Source organism: Lolium rigidum, chromosome 6 (genome assembly GCF_022539505.1).
Source record: "Lolium rigidum isolate FL_2022 chromosome 6, APGP_CSIRO_Lrig_0.1, whole genome shotgun sequence".
NCBI lineage: Eukaryota > Viridiplantae > Streptophyta > Magnoliopsida > Poales > Poaceae > Lolium > Lolium rigidum.
In genome coordinates this window covers 138,034,060-138,051,275 of record NC_061513.1, presented here as the reverse complement: position 1 = coordinate 138,051,275, position 17,216 = coordinate 138,034,060, and the positions used below count along the sequence as shown (strand labels likewise).

The window sequence follows — 17,216 nt, the reverse complement described above, 5'->3', positions numbered from 1 at the left end:
ATTGTCGGAGACCATGATGGACTAGCAAGGCGGAAGCAGCAGGTGAAACTCGGAGAACTCTGGGGGCTACTGTTGTGGGTATACTTCATGGGTGTACCATCGACAGTGCCTAGATCCGGCAAGCCCGGGTGGCCCACAGACGGTGATGAGGCATGTGGCCCATCGGGCGGCCCGATTGTTGTTGATCATGAAGGAAGAAGTCCGGCCCGGGATCGATAAGCCGGATCCGTACCGACATTAGGATGAACCCGGATCCATGGAGGCCCATGAGGAACCCGGATCCGATACGACGTATATGGAAGGCGGATCCGTGGCGTACACGGCAAGACATTGTACCGTAGTTAGGCTATCCGTAATCCGGCTAGGACTCTCCATGTAAACCCTAGATCCGTGCGCCTTTATAAGCCGGATCCCGGGAGCCCTAGAGGCACAACAACAACTCATTGTAACAACGCGAAAGCGCCCGGATAATTCCGGACAAGCGACAGTAGGCCCTGTCATCGTGCGGGTGTTCCGAAGCTGGGTAACTCGCGTACCACCGTCCCGTGTGCACTCCGCCCTATGGCCCCTACTTCTTCTCCCCCTCGTGAGGATCCCTCCTCCGAGGTACCGTCGATTAGGCAACGACAGCTGTAATAGTGACAAAATTCGAGTACCGAGCCGAGAAGGTCCACTATTATTTTGATAAATATCATGCTCATCTATCCATGGTATGGGAGACTATGTTTTCGTTAGATCCAGCACCCGAAACTTTGTCTGCTTTGTTTAATCAATTCAATACTCCAACCAGAATTCGATCTTTGGTGCGTAAAGAACTTCTTGTTGGAGCCGAGCTTGCACTTGCTTCAGTTTTAGCTTGTCATGAAGCCATAGATTTGGAATCCGTAGCAAATACTAATGCAAGATTAGATCAATACTATCCACAGCTAGGCATCCTGCTTATATTATTGTTTCTAGGATGGAAGCAAGTTCTGAAGGGGATTTGAAGAATCAAGAAGATCAAAGGACCTTGCTGTAATAATGAAGTTTTGAAAAAAAAAACTTTTTCTTTATAGTAACCTTGCGTTGCAAGGAGTAATACGGTATGTATCCAATGATTTTTTGGATTTGTAAATCCAGCTGAAATGTTTTGTCGGGGGCAACTGAGTGATCAAGTCAGTTTGCTCACCCGATGACCCTGTCGTAATTGCAACTTCGTGTAGAGTCATTTTGTAAGTTTTGTAAGAGCGGCACCCTTCGAGTAAATGAAGGATTTATGCGCTTTTTTGTTTGGCTTCGTAACACAGTGCACCGATATGAGCCTTTTTGTAAGTTGTATTGTTTCCATCAACTGCAGCACTCGATAATTTATCTGAGGCTTGGACGGGGTTTTTAATATATTGATAACCATAGCTCCCGAAGGGAGTATTAATTAATTATCAATAATTTGTATCGATAACCATAGCTCCCGATGGGAGTATTAATTAATTATCGATATTATAATGATTCCTTGCAGCCCCCGAGTATTATCGGATAGGCTTTGGACGCGTAGTTTAGCCGAAGTTCCCGAAGGGATTAGTAGTCAATGAGAAATCCAAGCATTTGTTCAAATGAAGGATAATGTAGACTGAACCAGAAGTTTTATTCATAATATGTATCACGCTAATAAGCCTCCATGTAGTGAAGACAACGATTGAATTCTATGCATAAAATCGTCGCAAGTGTGCAACGTTCCAAGGATTCTCAACACGTTTGCCCGAAGCAGGGTTCTTAAGGAGATAAGCTCCACCTGGTATTACTTCGGTGATGATGAACGGTCCTTCCCATGGGGATTCCAGTTTCAAGGATCTTTCTTGCTTCAGCCGTAGTACTAAATCACCAACGCTAAATCCTCGAGTGCGGACTCTTCGACTATGATAGTTCCGTATTGCTTGCTGATATACTGTTGTTCTGGCTAGGGCGATGTCTCGAGCCTCATCAAGAAGATCTACAACATTTTGTAATGCATGAACAGAAGCTATCTCTGTATACGCAGCCACCCGTGGTGCTTCAAAGCAAACGTCGGCTGGCAAAACTGTTTCGGATCCGTAGACGAGGAAGAACGGCGTATATTGCGTAGACCTATTTGGCGTAGTCCGCAAACTCCAGAGTACCGACGGCAGTTCTTCGACCCAGGCTTCAGCTGCACCCGTGAGGCGCTTTTTGATACCGTCGCATATTAGGCCATTAATCCTTTCCACTTGTCTATTGGTCTAAGGATGTGCAACCGAAGAAAATTTGAGCTTGATACCATTTCTATCACAGAATTGGTGGAATTTCTTAGAATCAAAATTAGTTCCGTTGTCTGTAATGATGTTATGAGGTACACCAAAATGACAAGTTATTCCTTTGAAGAATTTGAGAGAGGTTTTGGCTATCTGATTGGTGACTGGTATAGCCTTGATCCATTTGGTGAATTTGTCGACTGCCACCAATAGATAAGTATGACCACCATGTGATGATCTTGGCAACAAACCAACTTGATCAAGCCCCCATTGTGCAAAAGGCCAGGCCAAAGGTATTGTCATCAAATCAGTGGCGGGTGCATGAGGTTTTGGTACAAAACGTTGACAGGAATCGCACTTCTTAACTAAGTCCCTTGCATCGGCTGCCGCTGTTGGCCAATAAAACCCTGCTCTGAAAGCTTTGGCTACAAGTGCCCTGCTACTAGCATGATGGCCTCCATTCGTGTATTTCACGCAATAGAGCTTTTCCGTCATCGATGGCGATGCATCACTGAAAGATGCCAGAGATACTTCGTTTGTAGAGGTCGCCATCGACCACAGTATATGCTTTAGATCATCGCACGATGAGTTTTGCTTCTACTGGATCATCCGGTAACCTTTGTTCCATCAAGTATGCCAAGAAAGGTTCAGTCCACAAAGGCTCAAGGAGAAGGACTTGCTGATTGGCTCCAATAATGATGTCTTCGGCAGTTTCTTGGGGCGTAGCCCCCGTGTCAGTAGCCGATACTTTCGGAGCTGCCGAGGTTTTTTACTTTGATACACCTTTGAGTGATAACTTCATAGAAGACTCCATCTGGTATAGGAGAGCATGTGGAACCGATATTAGCAAGAGCATTGACTTCCTCGTTGCTGGCCTTGCCGATATGTTTTAACTCACAACCTTCGAATTTAGCTTCCATTGACTGGTACATCTGTCGATAGGCTATCGTGTTGTCGCTAATAGCATCACACAGATTCATCGATTGTTGTACTACGAGGTTCGAATGTCCGTAAATATCCAAACGATTAGCTCCGCATGCCTTGGCCATACGCATACCGTGTAATAATGCTTCGTACTCTGCTTCATTATTTGTTGGTAACGAAAAAGTCATCCTTAGAACATATCTCATTTTGTCTCTTTGTGGAGAGATTAGCACTACTCCCGCTCCTGCACCTGAACTGCGCTTAGACCCGTCAATGTACATTGTCCAGCCCGACATATCGGGTGCTGCTGGGATTTGCGACTGGATCCAATCAACCAAGAAATCAGGAAGGATCTGGGATTTGATTGCTGTTCGATTAACGTAAGTAATATCGTGCGGTGCTAACTCGATAGCCCATTGAGATACCCTGCCTGTCGCTTCTGGATTGGTGAGTATGTTTTTCAATAGGGCTTCTGAGACGACGACAATTGGATGTTCTGCAAAGTAATACCGTAATTTCCGTGCTGCCCTCCATACTGCATATGCCAGCTTCTGATGTGAGGATATCGCTTCTTCGCAGGTGTGAGCACCTCACTGTGGTAATAAATGGGGCGTTGCACGCCATGTACTCTTCCTTCTTCTTCTCGTTCGACAACGAGGACGGAGCTGACGACTTGAACAGTTGCATCTATATAAAGTAGCATTGGCTCCTTATCCCTTGGTGTTACAAGAAATGGAGAGGTCGACAAGACCTTTTTCAATGGTTGAATGCATCTTGCGCTTATGCCGTCCACTCGAATTTTTCAGATTTTTTAATCAGTTGGTAGAATGGCAAGGCCTTTTCTCCTAGTTTTGCAATGAACCTACTAAAAGCAGCCAATCGTCCTGCCAACTGCTGCACTTGTTGTAGACTTCTGGGTGGCTCCATATCAAGAACAACTCTAATCTTTAAGGGGTTTGCTTCTATTCCTCTTGCTGAAATAAAGTACCCAAATACTTGGCCTCCTAGCACCCCGAAAAAACACTTCTTCGGATTCAGCTTGATTTTCTATCTGTCAAGATTGTTGAAAGTTTCCCTTAAATCATCAATAAGTGTGGTCGCGTTTCTGGTTTTGACGACGATGTCATCAATGTAAACCTCGATATTACGACCAATCTGCTCTCCGAGGCAAGCTTGCGTGCACTGCTGATAGGTTACACCTGCGTTCTTTAATCCAAAGATCATGACGTTGTAGCAGTAAACACCATGTGGGGTTATGAATGCAGTTAATTCCTGATCTTCCTTCTTGAGCTTGATCTGATTGTACCCTGAATAAGCGTCGAGGAAAGAGAGGCGATTGCAGCCTGCCGTAGAATCGCCTATTTGATCAATGCGAGGAAACATGAAGTGGTCCTTCGGGCAATGTTTGTTGAGACTTGTGTAGTCCATACACATGCGAAGAGCCATTGTATCCTTTTTTGGCACCATGAATGGATTGGCTACCCACTCGGCTTCCTTGAGCTCTCGAATAAAACCAGCTTTTCGGAGCCGATTGACTTCTTCCCCGATGGCTTTTCTTTTTGGTTCTGAAAAACGACGCAATGTTTATTGTACCGGTTTGGCCTTGGGGTCAACATTAAGGGCGTTCTCAACGAGTTCCCTGGGGATACCTGGCATGTCAGATGGTTCCCATGCAAATATTTTCCAGCGCTCACGGAGGAACTCGATGATTGCACTTTCCTATGCGGTAATAAGGTTTGCCGATATGTTGACCGTCTTCTTCGGGTCAGAGGGGTGCACTTGATGCTTCTTTGCTTCCTTCGTGACGTCGAACTCGTCGGGTCTAGTATTTCAATTATCAGCAGGTGGCTGAGTATGATTCTTTCAGCATGTCGACTGATAATCCCATTGCCTTCATCGTGCTTGCGAATAAAAGATTTAGGCCGCTTCCTCCATCCATGAACACCTTGCTCATGTTGTATCCTCCAATCTGCGCTTCAAGAACTAGGGCAGCGTGACCGGGCCTAGGAACGGTTGTCGGGTGGTCTGCTTTGCTAAACATGATGTTCTGATCGGACCAATGGATGTAATCGGGTACCTCAGCCATAGCTACCTCCGCAATTTTTATCTCTCATGAAAACTTCTTGGCTTCTCTCTTCAAAAAGCTGGTCTTATGAATCATGTTCACTTGACCTCGAGATGCAGGGCAAACTTCAGTTGGTATGTAGATATCTTCGCCTGGTGTATACTGTTGCGGGTAGCTGTAAGCTACCATTCTTTTTTCTGCCGAACGAGCTCTTGCCTCTGATTTGGCTCTTAACTCATCACAGAATTGTTGAATGTCGATAAATGGCCAACAATCTCTGAGTAAATGAGTGACCTTCTCGACGCCATCTTTCGGGTCGATATAAGAGTGCATATAACATGGCGCGTCAAGCTGTTCTGTAGCCGATAGATAAAGCGTTCGAAGATGGTTCTTGCTGTATTGCGTATTGTAGCATCCTTTCTCGCACTGCCGAGGGCGGCTTGCGGCTCGTTCTTCTTCCTCACGGTGCAGATTCCTTCGCCTCTTCCGTTGCTCCTCTCTGCTACCGAAGCGACTTCTGCTTTCACCACTGTTTCTGTGTGAACCTACTGAAGCTGTCAGTGGACCGATGGTTTCTGGAGCCGAAGTCCTTAGGCTTGACGCGTTTGAACTGGGAAGCCAGAGAAATCCTTTGGAGTCGATGATGAAGTGAACTCCTCCGAAGGTTGTATCCATATCTCCGCGTAATTCTGAAGAGATCGGATGCGAGGCCTCAACACACGGTGCATATTCAAAGGAACCACAATGAACCGAGTTTGTTGGACTTGAAGGTGTTGGTGAAGTCAGCACAAACGCTGCTGATGTGACCGGAGCTGCCGATGATGTGCCTTGTACCGACAAGTTTCCCACAGACGGCGCCAATTGTCAAGGGTACTCCTCGGCAATTCCCACCTTGAGGGGCTTAGGGTTGACGGAATCCTGCAGGGTAACACGAGACAACGGATACCAAACAAACGGGGAGAGAGATTTACCCAGGTTCGGGGCCCTCGTCGAGGTAAAACCCTTACTTCATGCTTGTCTGATCTTGATTATTGAGAATATCGGGTTACAATGGGGTAGCCGAAGGCTTAGACTAAGGACTCGACGAAAAGCTAAGATTGTGTATGACCTAACTCTCGACTTACGGTGGTTATGGCTAGATTGATTGTGTGTCCCTCGGCAGCCCCTCTCCTGGCCCTTATATTGGGAGCAAGGTCTCGAGAGGTCTGTCCGGGTACGACTAGATTATAAAGAGTGTTGCATCTAAACTTTCCTTGTTTCTTCGTCTTCTTGCCTTGTCCTTCAAGAATCCTTCATGGGAACCGACATAACGGCCCACCTTGGTCGGTGGATGAGATCTTCATGGGCCCCTGGTTGGGCCGTAGGAGGTAGCGCAATACTAGTTACCCGAAGGGTAATGCCCACATCAGTTTGTTACCTCTTTTAATATATAAAATCTACACCGTAGGGGATTCCCATACGGTAAAGTTGACAAAAAAAAACTAAGATTAGGGTTTGGATCATTACAATGCGCCTTCCAACCCCTCTCATATATAACGACCTCCTCTACCATACCCCGCCCCACCATCCCCTTCTTCCCTACATCCAACGAGCCGCTCCGACCTACAACCACTACCAGTTGAACCACCGCCTAGCATCTCCCACAGTCGATGCGCTGCCGCACCCCTCACCTGGAGCTCCTCCTCCATCGGTCCATTATTGATTCCGACCATTACTCTAAGCCTCCCCACCTCTTCTCCAACGCTAGTGACCTGCACACCCATCCACCCCCTAAGTCACAACAACCCGCACTCGCAAACCCTAAGATTATTTCTCACCTGGGGGATAAGGTAGAACACGTGGTGGGCGCGTGGGATGTAACCGTGAAAGGGATAATACACACACATGTGAGAGTAGACGCGCGGCGACAATCTTTTCGACTTTTACATGGATCGACAATAGCGGATTTTGACAAAAGGTACTATTTCTCACAAGAAATTATATGAACGTGGCAATGCCTAATATATTCTGGTAGGGGAAAACACGAGATGAAACGGTTGAATAAGATAAATTCTATTTGGCATGCGTCGAGATGAATTGATGATACATCAACAAACCGTTGTACTCCCTCCGTCCCACTAAAAGTGTCACAAATTTATTAAAATTTGGATGTATTAACCTTCTAGACAGTGTATAGATAAATATAAATTTTGAAAAAATGAGACATTTTTAGTGGGACGGAGGGTAGTACTAAAAGTGGGACACATGAGCAAGCAGGCTCCACTAATCTGGGTCTACACAGGACCAAGTCCATCCGCGAATCCCTCCTGCTCCACCCTCCCCCGCCTCTCCTAATTCTGCACCCCCCCGATCCCCAAACCCCTACCACCCTTTCCCGTACTGCGGAGCCGCCACTCCCCCCCACCCCGCCCGCGCTCCATTTCGCAAAACCTAGATCCAAATCCCCGCCGCCGGCGGCCTGCCCGTCATGGCCATGGCGTCTCGCCGGGCCATCTCGTCCGCCCTCCGCACCGCCCACCGCATCCGCGCCGCCTCCCCGTCGCCGTGCCCCCGCGCGCCGCTCCCGCTCCATCGCCCGTCCCCCGCCGGCTTCCTCCTCAACCGCGCCGCCGCCTACGCGTCCTCCGCCGCGGCGCAAGCCGCTCCCGCCACGCCGCCCCCCACCTCCGGTAAGACCACCGGCAGCAAGATCACCGACGAGTTCACCGGCGCCGGCGCGGTGGGCCAGGTCTGCCAGGTGATTGGCGCCGTGGTGGACGTGCGGTTCGACGAGGGCCTGCCCCCGATCCTCACGGCGCTCGAGGTGCTCGACAACAGCATCCGCCTCGTGCTCGAGGTGGCGCAGCATCTCGGGGAGAACGTGGTTCGCACCATCGCCATGGACGGAACCGAAGGCCTTGTCCGCGGCCAGCGCGTTCTCAACACCGGCTCTCCCATCACTGTAATGCCGCCACTCCTGTTCCTTTACCTCGATCGTGTGTTTAGGATGTTTCATTTGGATCTAATTCTTATCTGATGAAATGGCCAATCGCTGGGTGTTGGATTTCGTTTGTATGTTGGGATCTGTGTATTGACAGGGGAATCTTTACTTGGTAAATCCATTGCTGTAGTTTGTGAATAAATTGACACCATACCAATTTAGTGCTGATCATCGGTAAGGGGACAAATGCTAAGTAAATCCATGGTTGTAGTTTAAGGATGGCCACAACATACTGATTCGTCGCTGATCATCATTAGTAAGGAGACAAATGCAAAATGTTGACTCTGCACATCATGCCTGTCATGATATTGCCATCTTTGACATTATTTTTTGTAAACTCGTATTTTAGTCTATTCTTATCACCTGAAGAGGAAAATATTTATTATTAGATAGTTATGTTACTGGTTCCCACTAAGTACAAATCGGCAGGTCCAGAGAACCAAACATTTCCCAAAATTATAATATTGTGCTGCAGAGAGACCTTATGAAAATGACATCAGTAAAACATGGAAATGGATTTTCATAATATTTTATTATTTTAGTTTCAAATCACATTTTGCCAGAATTTTTCTTGTTCAAAGTGTTACATTAAGGACCATGTCAATCTCCTAACTATACTTATATTGTAAACTGGAAGGAGTATCACTATCCCTGAGAATAATTTTTCGCTTTTACTGATGCATTTTTCATGTGCACTTTTGTAGGTCCCTGTTGGTAGGGCGACTCTTGGGCGTATTATCAATGTTATTGGTGAGCCGATCGATCATAAGGGAGATATAAGTAAGGCTGTTGAACATAAATATTACAAAACTCGAATCGATACTCGTTTATGGATTTAACTTACTCATTACTCTACTGCAGAGACAAACCATTACCTACCTATCCATCGTGAAGCCCCCGCTTTCGTCGAGCAAGCTACTGAGCAACAAATCCTTGTTACTGGAATTAAGGTGCCCTTCTTAAGTGTTTTTCCTAACACTCAAGACATTTGATTAGTTAGGAATCTTTAAATTTGGCTAGTGTCCTTCCTATCTTTGCAAATATTTTGTCTAATGATGCAATTATTTTACTCTCACTAGGTTGTCGATCTACTTGCACCCTATCAAAGAGGTGGTAAAATTGGTCTCTTCGGTGGTGCAGGTGTGGGCAAAACTGTCCTTATTATGGAATTGATCAACAACGTTGCCAAGGCTCATGGTTAGTATCGTTACAGAGCTTGATGGTCATGCAAAGGTGTTTGGTGTGCTTTATTTGGCTTATTTTTTTTCTATTGTTTATTCAAGGTGGTTTCTCCGTCTTTGCTGGTGTCGGAGAACGTACTCGTGAGGGTAATGACTTGTACAGGGAAATGATTGAGAGTGGTGTTATTAAGCTTGATGACAAGCAGGTAAGTGATACATGCATTTCCAATATTTAATTGCAATTCCTATGTTTTGGTGAATTTCCCTTACATGGCAGTTTTTGCTGCAGAGTGAGAGCAAGTGTGCTCTTGTCTACGGGCAAATGAATGAGCCCCCTGGTGCCCGTGCTCGTGTTGGACTCACTGGTTTGACTGTTGCTGAGCATTTCCGTGATGCCGAAGGACAGGATGTGCTTCTCTTCATTGATAACATTTTCCGTTTCACTCAGGTAAGCTCAAAAGTTCACACCCTTATGCGATTTCATGTCTGGCATTTACCAGCAATGATAGCTTTGGTAGCTGTTGCACAATTGACACTGGCCAAATATATGTTGAGCTTTCTGCTCTAATTGTATTCTAATCAGCAGAAACATTTGATATTGTATAATATATGCCTAAAAACCTGTACGTCTGATTCTTCTATTTCAGGCAAACTCTGAGGTGTCTGCTCTGCTTGGGCGTATTCCATCTGCTGTGGGATACCAACCAACCCTTGCTACTGATCTGGGAGGACTACAGGAGCGGATTACCACCACAAAGAAGGGTTCTATTACATCCGTGCAAGCTATTTATGTACCCGCTGATGACTTGACAGATCCTGCCCCTGCAACTACTTTTGCCCATCTTGATGCAACTACTGTGCTCTCACGACAGGTATGCACACCTAATATCTAGGTATAATTTGAATCGATTGAAATTTGGTTGTTATGGATTTGACTTGGTTTGTGCTGTATGGGCAGATCTCTGAGCTCGGTATTTATCCTGCTGTTGATCCTTTGGACTCCACATCCAGAATGTTGTCTCCCCATGTTCTTGGTGTGGAGCACTACAACACTGCCCGTGGTGTTCAGAAGGTTCTTCAGAATTACAAGAATCTTCAAGATATTATTGCCATTTTGGGAATGGATGAGCTCAGTGAGGATGACAAGTTAACAGTCGCTCGCGCTAGGAAAATTCAGCGGTTCCTTAGCCAGCCTTTCCATGTTGCTGAAGTTTTCACAGGTGCACCTGGAAAGTATGTTGAGCTGAAGGAGGGTGTTCAAAGTTTCCAGGTAATTACCCCCCCCCCCCTCCCTTCTTTCCCCCTCTTTTCCAGTTGGTTTACTGCATTTGTGTTTCTTCCAAAATTATAGTACCTCTGTCCATAAAAGGATGTCGCAAGTTTGTCTAAATTTAGATGTATCTAGACACTTTAGTGCATAGATACATCCGAATTTAGACAAAACTCTGGCATCTTTTTATGGTTGAGTAGTTGTTTGCTCCAAGTACTTATATACGGTCAAGTTCCACATCAGTTTAAGTAGTTTTTCCACTGTTGTGGACTTGGGGTTAGGTAGCAGTGACATGAATTCTTAAGATATTCTAGTTTCTCTAGATATGTGCTTATGCTATTTGTGTTTGTTGTCATGATTGTTCGCTTGTGACAAAACGGGCACACACACACTGCACATGATGCCTCATATCTGTGTTTCATTATTTTCTTATACCCCAAAGTGCATTTATAGCTAAGAATGTTGCTTTGTGGAAAGTTTGATTTGTGGATTTTTTGTTGGAAATGTGGCTGCAAATGTAGTTGATAGGTTTTCTGTCCGGTTCATTTACTGGTTCTAGTTTAAGATAGCCATCAGAAATAACTATGTTTGTATGTTTATTAAACTTCAGAAGTGCTATGTTTATAGAAGTGGTTTTTGTTTCCCTCTTTTGACCACCTTCTACTTAAAAATATTTTCATCAATTTGATTATGCACCTACTACTACCGCACTGGTGGATGTTTAGCAGTATCCAATACATTGGTTTGAACAATGTATGCTTTGCTCTGTTTGCTGGTGGATGTTTAGCAGTATCCAATACATCGTTTTGAAACAGTGTATGCTTTGCTCTGTTCGCTTCTTGTGGCGCATCTTGCAATATGCAGCAATATTTTGTCAATTCCCTCTTTTTTGGTCTGCATCTTGCAACATCCATGTATGCCTATTACTATCGTTGACCCAATATGAATCTTCTTGACATGTCACAGGGTGTGCTGGATGGGAAATACGATGACCTTTCAGAGCAGGCCTTCTATATGGTTGGAGGAATAGAGGAGGTCATTGCCAAAGCAGAGAAGATTGCGAAGGAGAATGCTTCATAATGAGCAACTCACAGTTTTAACCTTTTTTGTGGTCAACCTGTTGTGCCTTTAATTATCCGTTAGCCAGGATATGTATTTACAGGCAGGAGGCCCTGCTGATGGATATCTTTTTTCGTCTACACACTTTTCCGAATAAGGATTTGCAGTGGCCTATTTGTTTGGCTGTCTGCCCTTCAAGGAAGAATTTAGTTCTCTTTTTGTGTGACCCATGAACGGCGTCTTGTTGCTTGTCGCTGAAAAAGAAACTGAAATGTTTGTCTATCATACTGGATCTCTTCTCTATGCGTCCTATATGTTTGGAGGGTTCCTATCGCAAACATGCCATCTAGCTATGTTAACTGTTCTGACTCCTATTTACACTCCATGCTCATGGATTACGAAAAGTTAATGGCCCAAAGTTATTTCGGAGATAACATGAAAAGTTCTTTCGGCACAAGAGCCCCAGCGAAATTAAAATTAAATTTATAAGTTTCTATCTGGGCTTTGTCAACGATACGACCTGTAAGCATGAAAAATGCAACCAATCAGTCATTCCCCAATTCTATATATTCCCTTTTTGCAGCACTATTTTTTAGGCAAGTTTTTTGCAGGATCTAAGATGCCTTCACAGATCTGGAAGAGCCATAGTTCTGTTAAGCTGTTTCTAGGATACATCTATTGTTGGAAAATTATTTTGAAAGAAGTGAAGGATTGCGGATGAATCAGCACGGTCACTCGTGTACTTAATAAAAAGCCATACCCTCCTCGGCAAAAAAGAAAGTGAGAAGAATTAGCCACAGGTCACGATGGTACTAAAGGAAATTATGATGGCCACTGATACGGCATTTTATGCCTCTTTTGGCCTCCACGTCAAATGATTTTTTCTCCTAAATCAAACTTTACAACTTTTTTATGAACGGTACGGATCTAGAAGGACCCGGAGTTTGCTTAATTGGTCAGCGGTGGCTTTACAAATTACAAAGTGGTCCAAAGAAAAAGAAAAACATTACAAACAAGACCTCAGCTATTACACCTAGCATCCCTGGAAGAAAATTAGAAAATCAATCAGATCCTCGAGAGCTTTCTCCACCACACCTAGCTAATGAGCTCCTTCACCAGTCTAGAGACGTCGGCACCGGGGATGCACCACTTGGGTCAGCACCACTGTTTGGTGTCCAGCAGCACGAGCTAGAGATCGTCCGCATTGGCATGTAGCCTGGAGGAGAAATGACCATCGAAGAGAGGTCGAGGGTCGCCTTTCGACCATTAGAAGAAGAGGCAAGACGAATCGTGCCTTCGTCACCTATCCTATGCCGTTGAACTCTAAGAAAGAGAATAGCATAACTCTCAGGCGCAAACACTTCTCTGTTGCCGCCAAGCTTCAGCCGAACCTCCACTTTTTCACCACCATCACGGTCGGCTGGAGAAGGTGAAAGAAGTGAAAGGACACGGATGCCGCCTAGGGGTGTGTGAATATGTGGTTTAAAACTTTTATGAATATGGCTTAACAAATGCGAAATAAAACTAGCGTTTAATTTGCAAGTACAAAACCTATTTAACTAGGGTTCACCTATGTGCACCAACAACTTATGCTAGGCAAGACAAACAACTAAGTGATAGCAAGATATATATAACTTCAAGCATGAAGACTATCACAAAGTAAAGTGCATAAATAAAGAGCTCGGGTATAGGAATAACCGAGGTGACACGGAGACGATGATTTATTCTGAAATTCACACTCTTGCGAGTGATACTCTCAGTTGGAGCGGTGAGAAGGTACAAGACTCCCCAAACGTCACGAAGGTCTCACCGTATTCTCCTCGAGCCTTCCCACAAAAAGGGAAGTCCTCGATCCAATATGGAACCTTAAGGGTGGTCACCGAACCCGCACAAAGCTTGGGGCAATCTCCACAACTTAATTGGAGACTCCCAATATACCGCCACAAAGTCCTTCCACTTGAGGAATCTCCACAACTTAATTGGAAGCCCCAAGAACACCACAAAGACCACTAAACCGTCTAGGGTCCAAAGACCCAAGAGGAACAAGCTCCGGGAACAAGCTCCCGAAGTGAATATCTCACGAACTTTCACTTTCACGTATCACCGTGGAAAACTCAAACCGATGCATCAAATGCAATGGCAAGAAGACCACAAAGATGCTCAAATCCTTCACTCTCAAATTCCAACAAAGCTACAAAATATTGGGGGAATAATAGAGGAAGAACAAAGAAGAGAACATAAAGAACTGCAAGATCTAGATCTAGTATGTTCCCCTCACTTAGAGAGGATATTGATTGGCGAAAATATAGATCTAGATCTCCTCTCTCTTTTCCCTCAAATGGGGGCAAGAATCATGGATGGATTGAGAGATAGAGCAAGCTTCTCAAGGTCAACAATGGAGGAGAGAGAGAGTAAGAGAAACAACCAGATTTTGGAGAAGGATCCTATTTATAGCTCCCACGAAATATGGCCGTTGGGGAAGAAGGAGCTTATTTGTAGCTCCCAGACATGAAATATCTGGCCAAAAATCCGGGGGCTATACAGGGGCTCGCGCCCAAAAGTCCTTGGCCGTTTTCCGCAGGCCGGATTATCTGGGCCGGATAATCTAGCCCCTCTGAAAACTGGCAGAGACAACAAAACGGGAATGACCATAAGTAGAGCATCTGGACTCCTATTTTGATGATCTTGGAGCCGTTTCGAAGCTAGTAACAAGCTTTACAAGATCAGGCAACGAACCATCATAGTCTAGCAAGGGAGGATAGAAACAAACGATAAGAGGTTTGACCTACCTACAAAAGACAAATCGGTAATACCTCCAACCTTCAAAATGCAACAAGTCTTCCGTGCAAAATCCGTTCCCGATGAACTAGAGACTGTAATGGAAATAACTACAAGCTCTAAAACACTACATGGATAAGATCCAAATAAAGCCCAATAGCGATGATGCAAGGATGCAAATGCTTGAGCTCTCTCCGAACGGTACGGTCGAGTTACTCACTCGACAGCCCTCTTGATAGAATGACAACTAACCTATAAAATGGTCTCCCAACTAAACCACAAGACCGGTAAGAAAGAAACACTATCAAGAGCAAACCTTAACCTTGCGCATTCCATTTGAGCTTGATGATGACGATCTTTACCGCAACAAGATGGAATGTCTTTCTTGACTGTTCTTGCATGATGAAATTTTGCGGATTGCTCCCCCATAATCCACTATGGGAGAGATTCTTCGGCGCATCTTCACATATCCATGATCACCAAATGAATGGCAAGCTTCAAGCATACGATCTCTTCGAGTTGGCTCATTTTGAAGTTGCACCTTATTTCTTCTTTGTTCATTATGTTGATGTCTTGAAGATACACATGAGAGGTCACTTAGTCTTCTTCTTCAAGACATATTTGTCACTTGATATAATACTAGTGGAACGGTGTTTCATTGGTGTTATATCAGACTTGCATACTACACCATGCAGTGGTATGCCGGGTCACCACAATATCCATGATCACCGAATGAATGGCAAGCTTCAAGCATATGATCTCTTCGAGTTGGCTCATTTTGAAGTTGCACCTTATTTCTTCTTTGTTCATTATGTTGATGTCTTGAAGATACACCTGAGAGGTCACTTAGTCTTCTTCTTCAAGACATATTTGTCACTTGATATTCTTCATTAATTTCTTCTTATTGCAACCTTGAAGCCAACAAATGGTTGAAACATTGCCTATGGACAATTCCTACAAATATAACTCAATACAAATATTAGTCCATAGAAATTGTCATCAATCAGGGCTCCATGCACTTTCAAGAAGTTACCTCAGAAAATTTCGCTCAGCAGGAGACATAGGTCCTTTATTTGTAGATGATATAGTTGCATGCCTCCTCAATGCATCCCGCTTCGGCCATCGGAGCGCCACATTGAGGAAGAGAACCACCAACCAGCTCCAGATCTCGGTGAAGAGTCCTAGCATCCACTTCCCGACATAGCACCAACTAGAGCTGGAGCTAACTATCTACACCAACTATAATACCAAATTAATCAATAGATTCATCATAAAATATGTTTTCACGTCTTTTTCCCCCGCCACCCGTAAAAGGATGCCAAATTGTCTAAATTTAAATGTATCTAGACACACTAGATACATCTAAATTTAAACAAGGTCGCCACATCTTTCCTAAACAAATGTACAACAAACATGCATGATCAAGTCGTGGCACCCGTTGTACTATCATATGGAAGAGTGAGCAATTTATTATAGGGAAGACCTAGAATTTGTTTGAAACCCGAATAAAACACACCTAGATGCTATTTTGCTAGACAAATTGTTCTAGTCCCTTTGTTTCAAAATAAGTATCCAAAAATGGATGTATCTATTTCATCATGTCTAAGTACATCTATTTGTGGCAAGTATTTTAAACCGGATGGAGTAGAGAATTTCAAATGGTATACGCCACGGGCTTGACAAATTTGGGCGGCTGCCCAGACCAGATGGATGCGAGAACCTTCCATACATTTATGGCAATTTTGGGCCGTTGAAATCTATTTTTCGTCTCGTTTGCTGCTAAAATTCATCATGTCGATAATTTTGGGCTACGATACTTTGAGTAGTAACTTTTTATTGCGGTTAGCTATTTTTAAATTCGGTTCATTTCCCTCCAACTATTGGTAGTTTTCCACGTTTGTGCGTTACCAAATTCCGCCTCGGTAGTTTGGTAGCAAATCAAACAAATCTACTATCTAAATAAAAATTATTGATTATATATATATATATATCTATATCTAGTAGTACCTCCATCCCAAATCTTAAGACCTATTTTTTTCTTCTTCAGAAAGTTAAACTATGTCAAGTTTGACCAAGTTTTTATAAAAAAATGTTAACATGAAAAGTACAAAATCAATATCATTAGATAGATAATGAAATATATTTTCATATGGTATCTACAAATATCAAATTCATTCATAGATTCTTCTAAAAGTTTGGTCAAACTTTACTTCGTTTGACTTTAAAAAAAAGCCTTAAGCCTTGAGGTGGAGGTAGTACAACTCTAGTATTACTCTCTTCGATCCAAATTAATAAATTTAATTTATTTAGATACGAATGCATCTATACATATTTATTGATTAGATATATCTATATCTAGATAAAATTAGTCAATTAATATGAATGGGAAGGAGTAGCTGATTTGGCCAGTTGTATCAACAAATAACTAGACATATCTATGTGTAGATAAAATTAATATGAATTGGAGGGAGAACTCCTGTCACGAGCTCATCAAACTCAGGTGGCTCTTCCACACATGGTTACGGAACAGTGGGCTCTACCAGTCAGCTCGTAACCTAACGGCCGGATGAACCTCCCATCCAGATCGTCGAATTCAAAAGGTCCACGGATGCGCAATAAAGATTACTACTCCGCTAACGTCTCTCTTCCGCTGTCCCCTTCCTTCCTTTGATTCCTTCCCATTTTCCTATCACCTCCGCATCCGTCTCCACTCTTC

The 17,216-nt window shown here is 44.0% G+C and overlaps 1 protein-coding gene across 1 annotated transcript; it reads left to right on the top strand.

Annotated features, from left to right (window-relative positions):
* The first annotated feature begins 7,656 nt into the window (after positions 1-7,656).
* On the top strand, positions 7,657-12,007 carry LOC124659920 (ATP synthase subunit beta, mitochondrial). Its single transcript, XM_047197728.1, has 9 exons — positions 7,657-8,173; positions 8,917-8,992; positions 9,074-9,162; positions 9,292-9,409; positions 9,496-9,599; positions 9,683-9,841; positions 10,041-10,265; positions 10,352-10,663; positions 11,630-12,007. Exons 1-9 carry the CDS (start codon positions 7,700-7,702, stop codon positions 11,741-11,743), a joined length of 1,671 nt encoding a protein of 556 aa, XP_047053684.1. The 5' UTR covers positions 7,657-7,699; the 3' UTR covers positions 11,744-12,007.
* Positions 12,008-17,216: the final 5,209 nt, after the last annotated feature.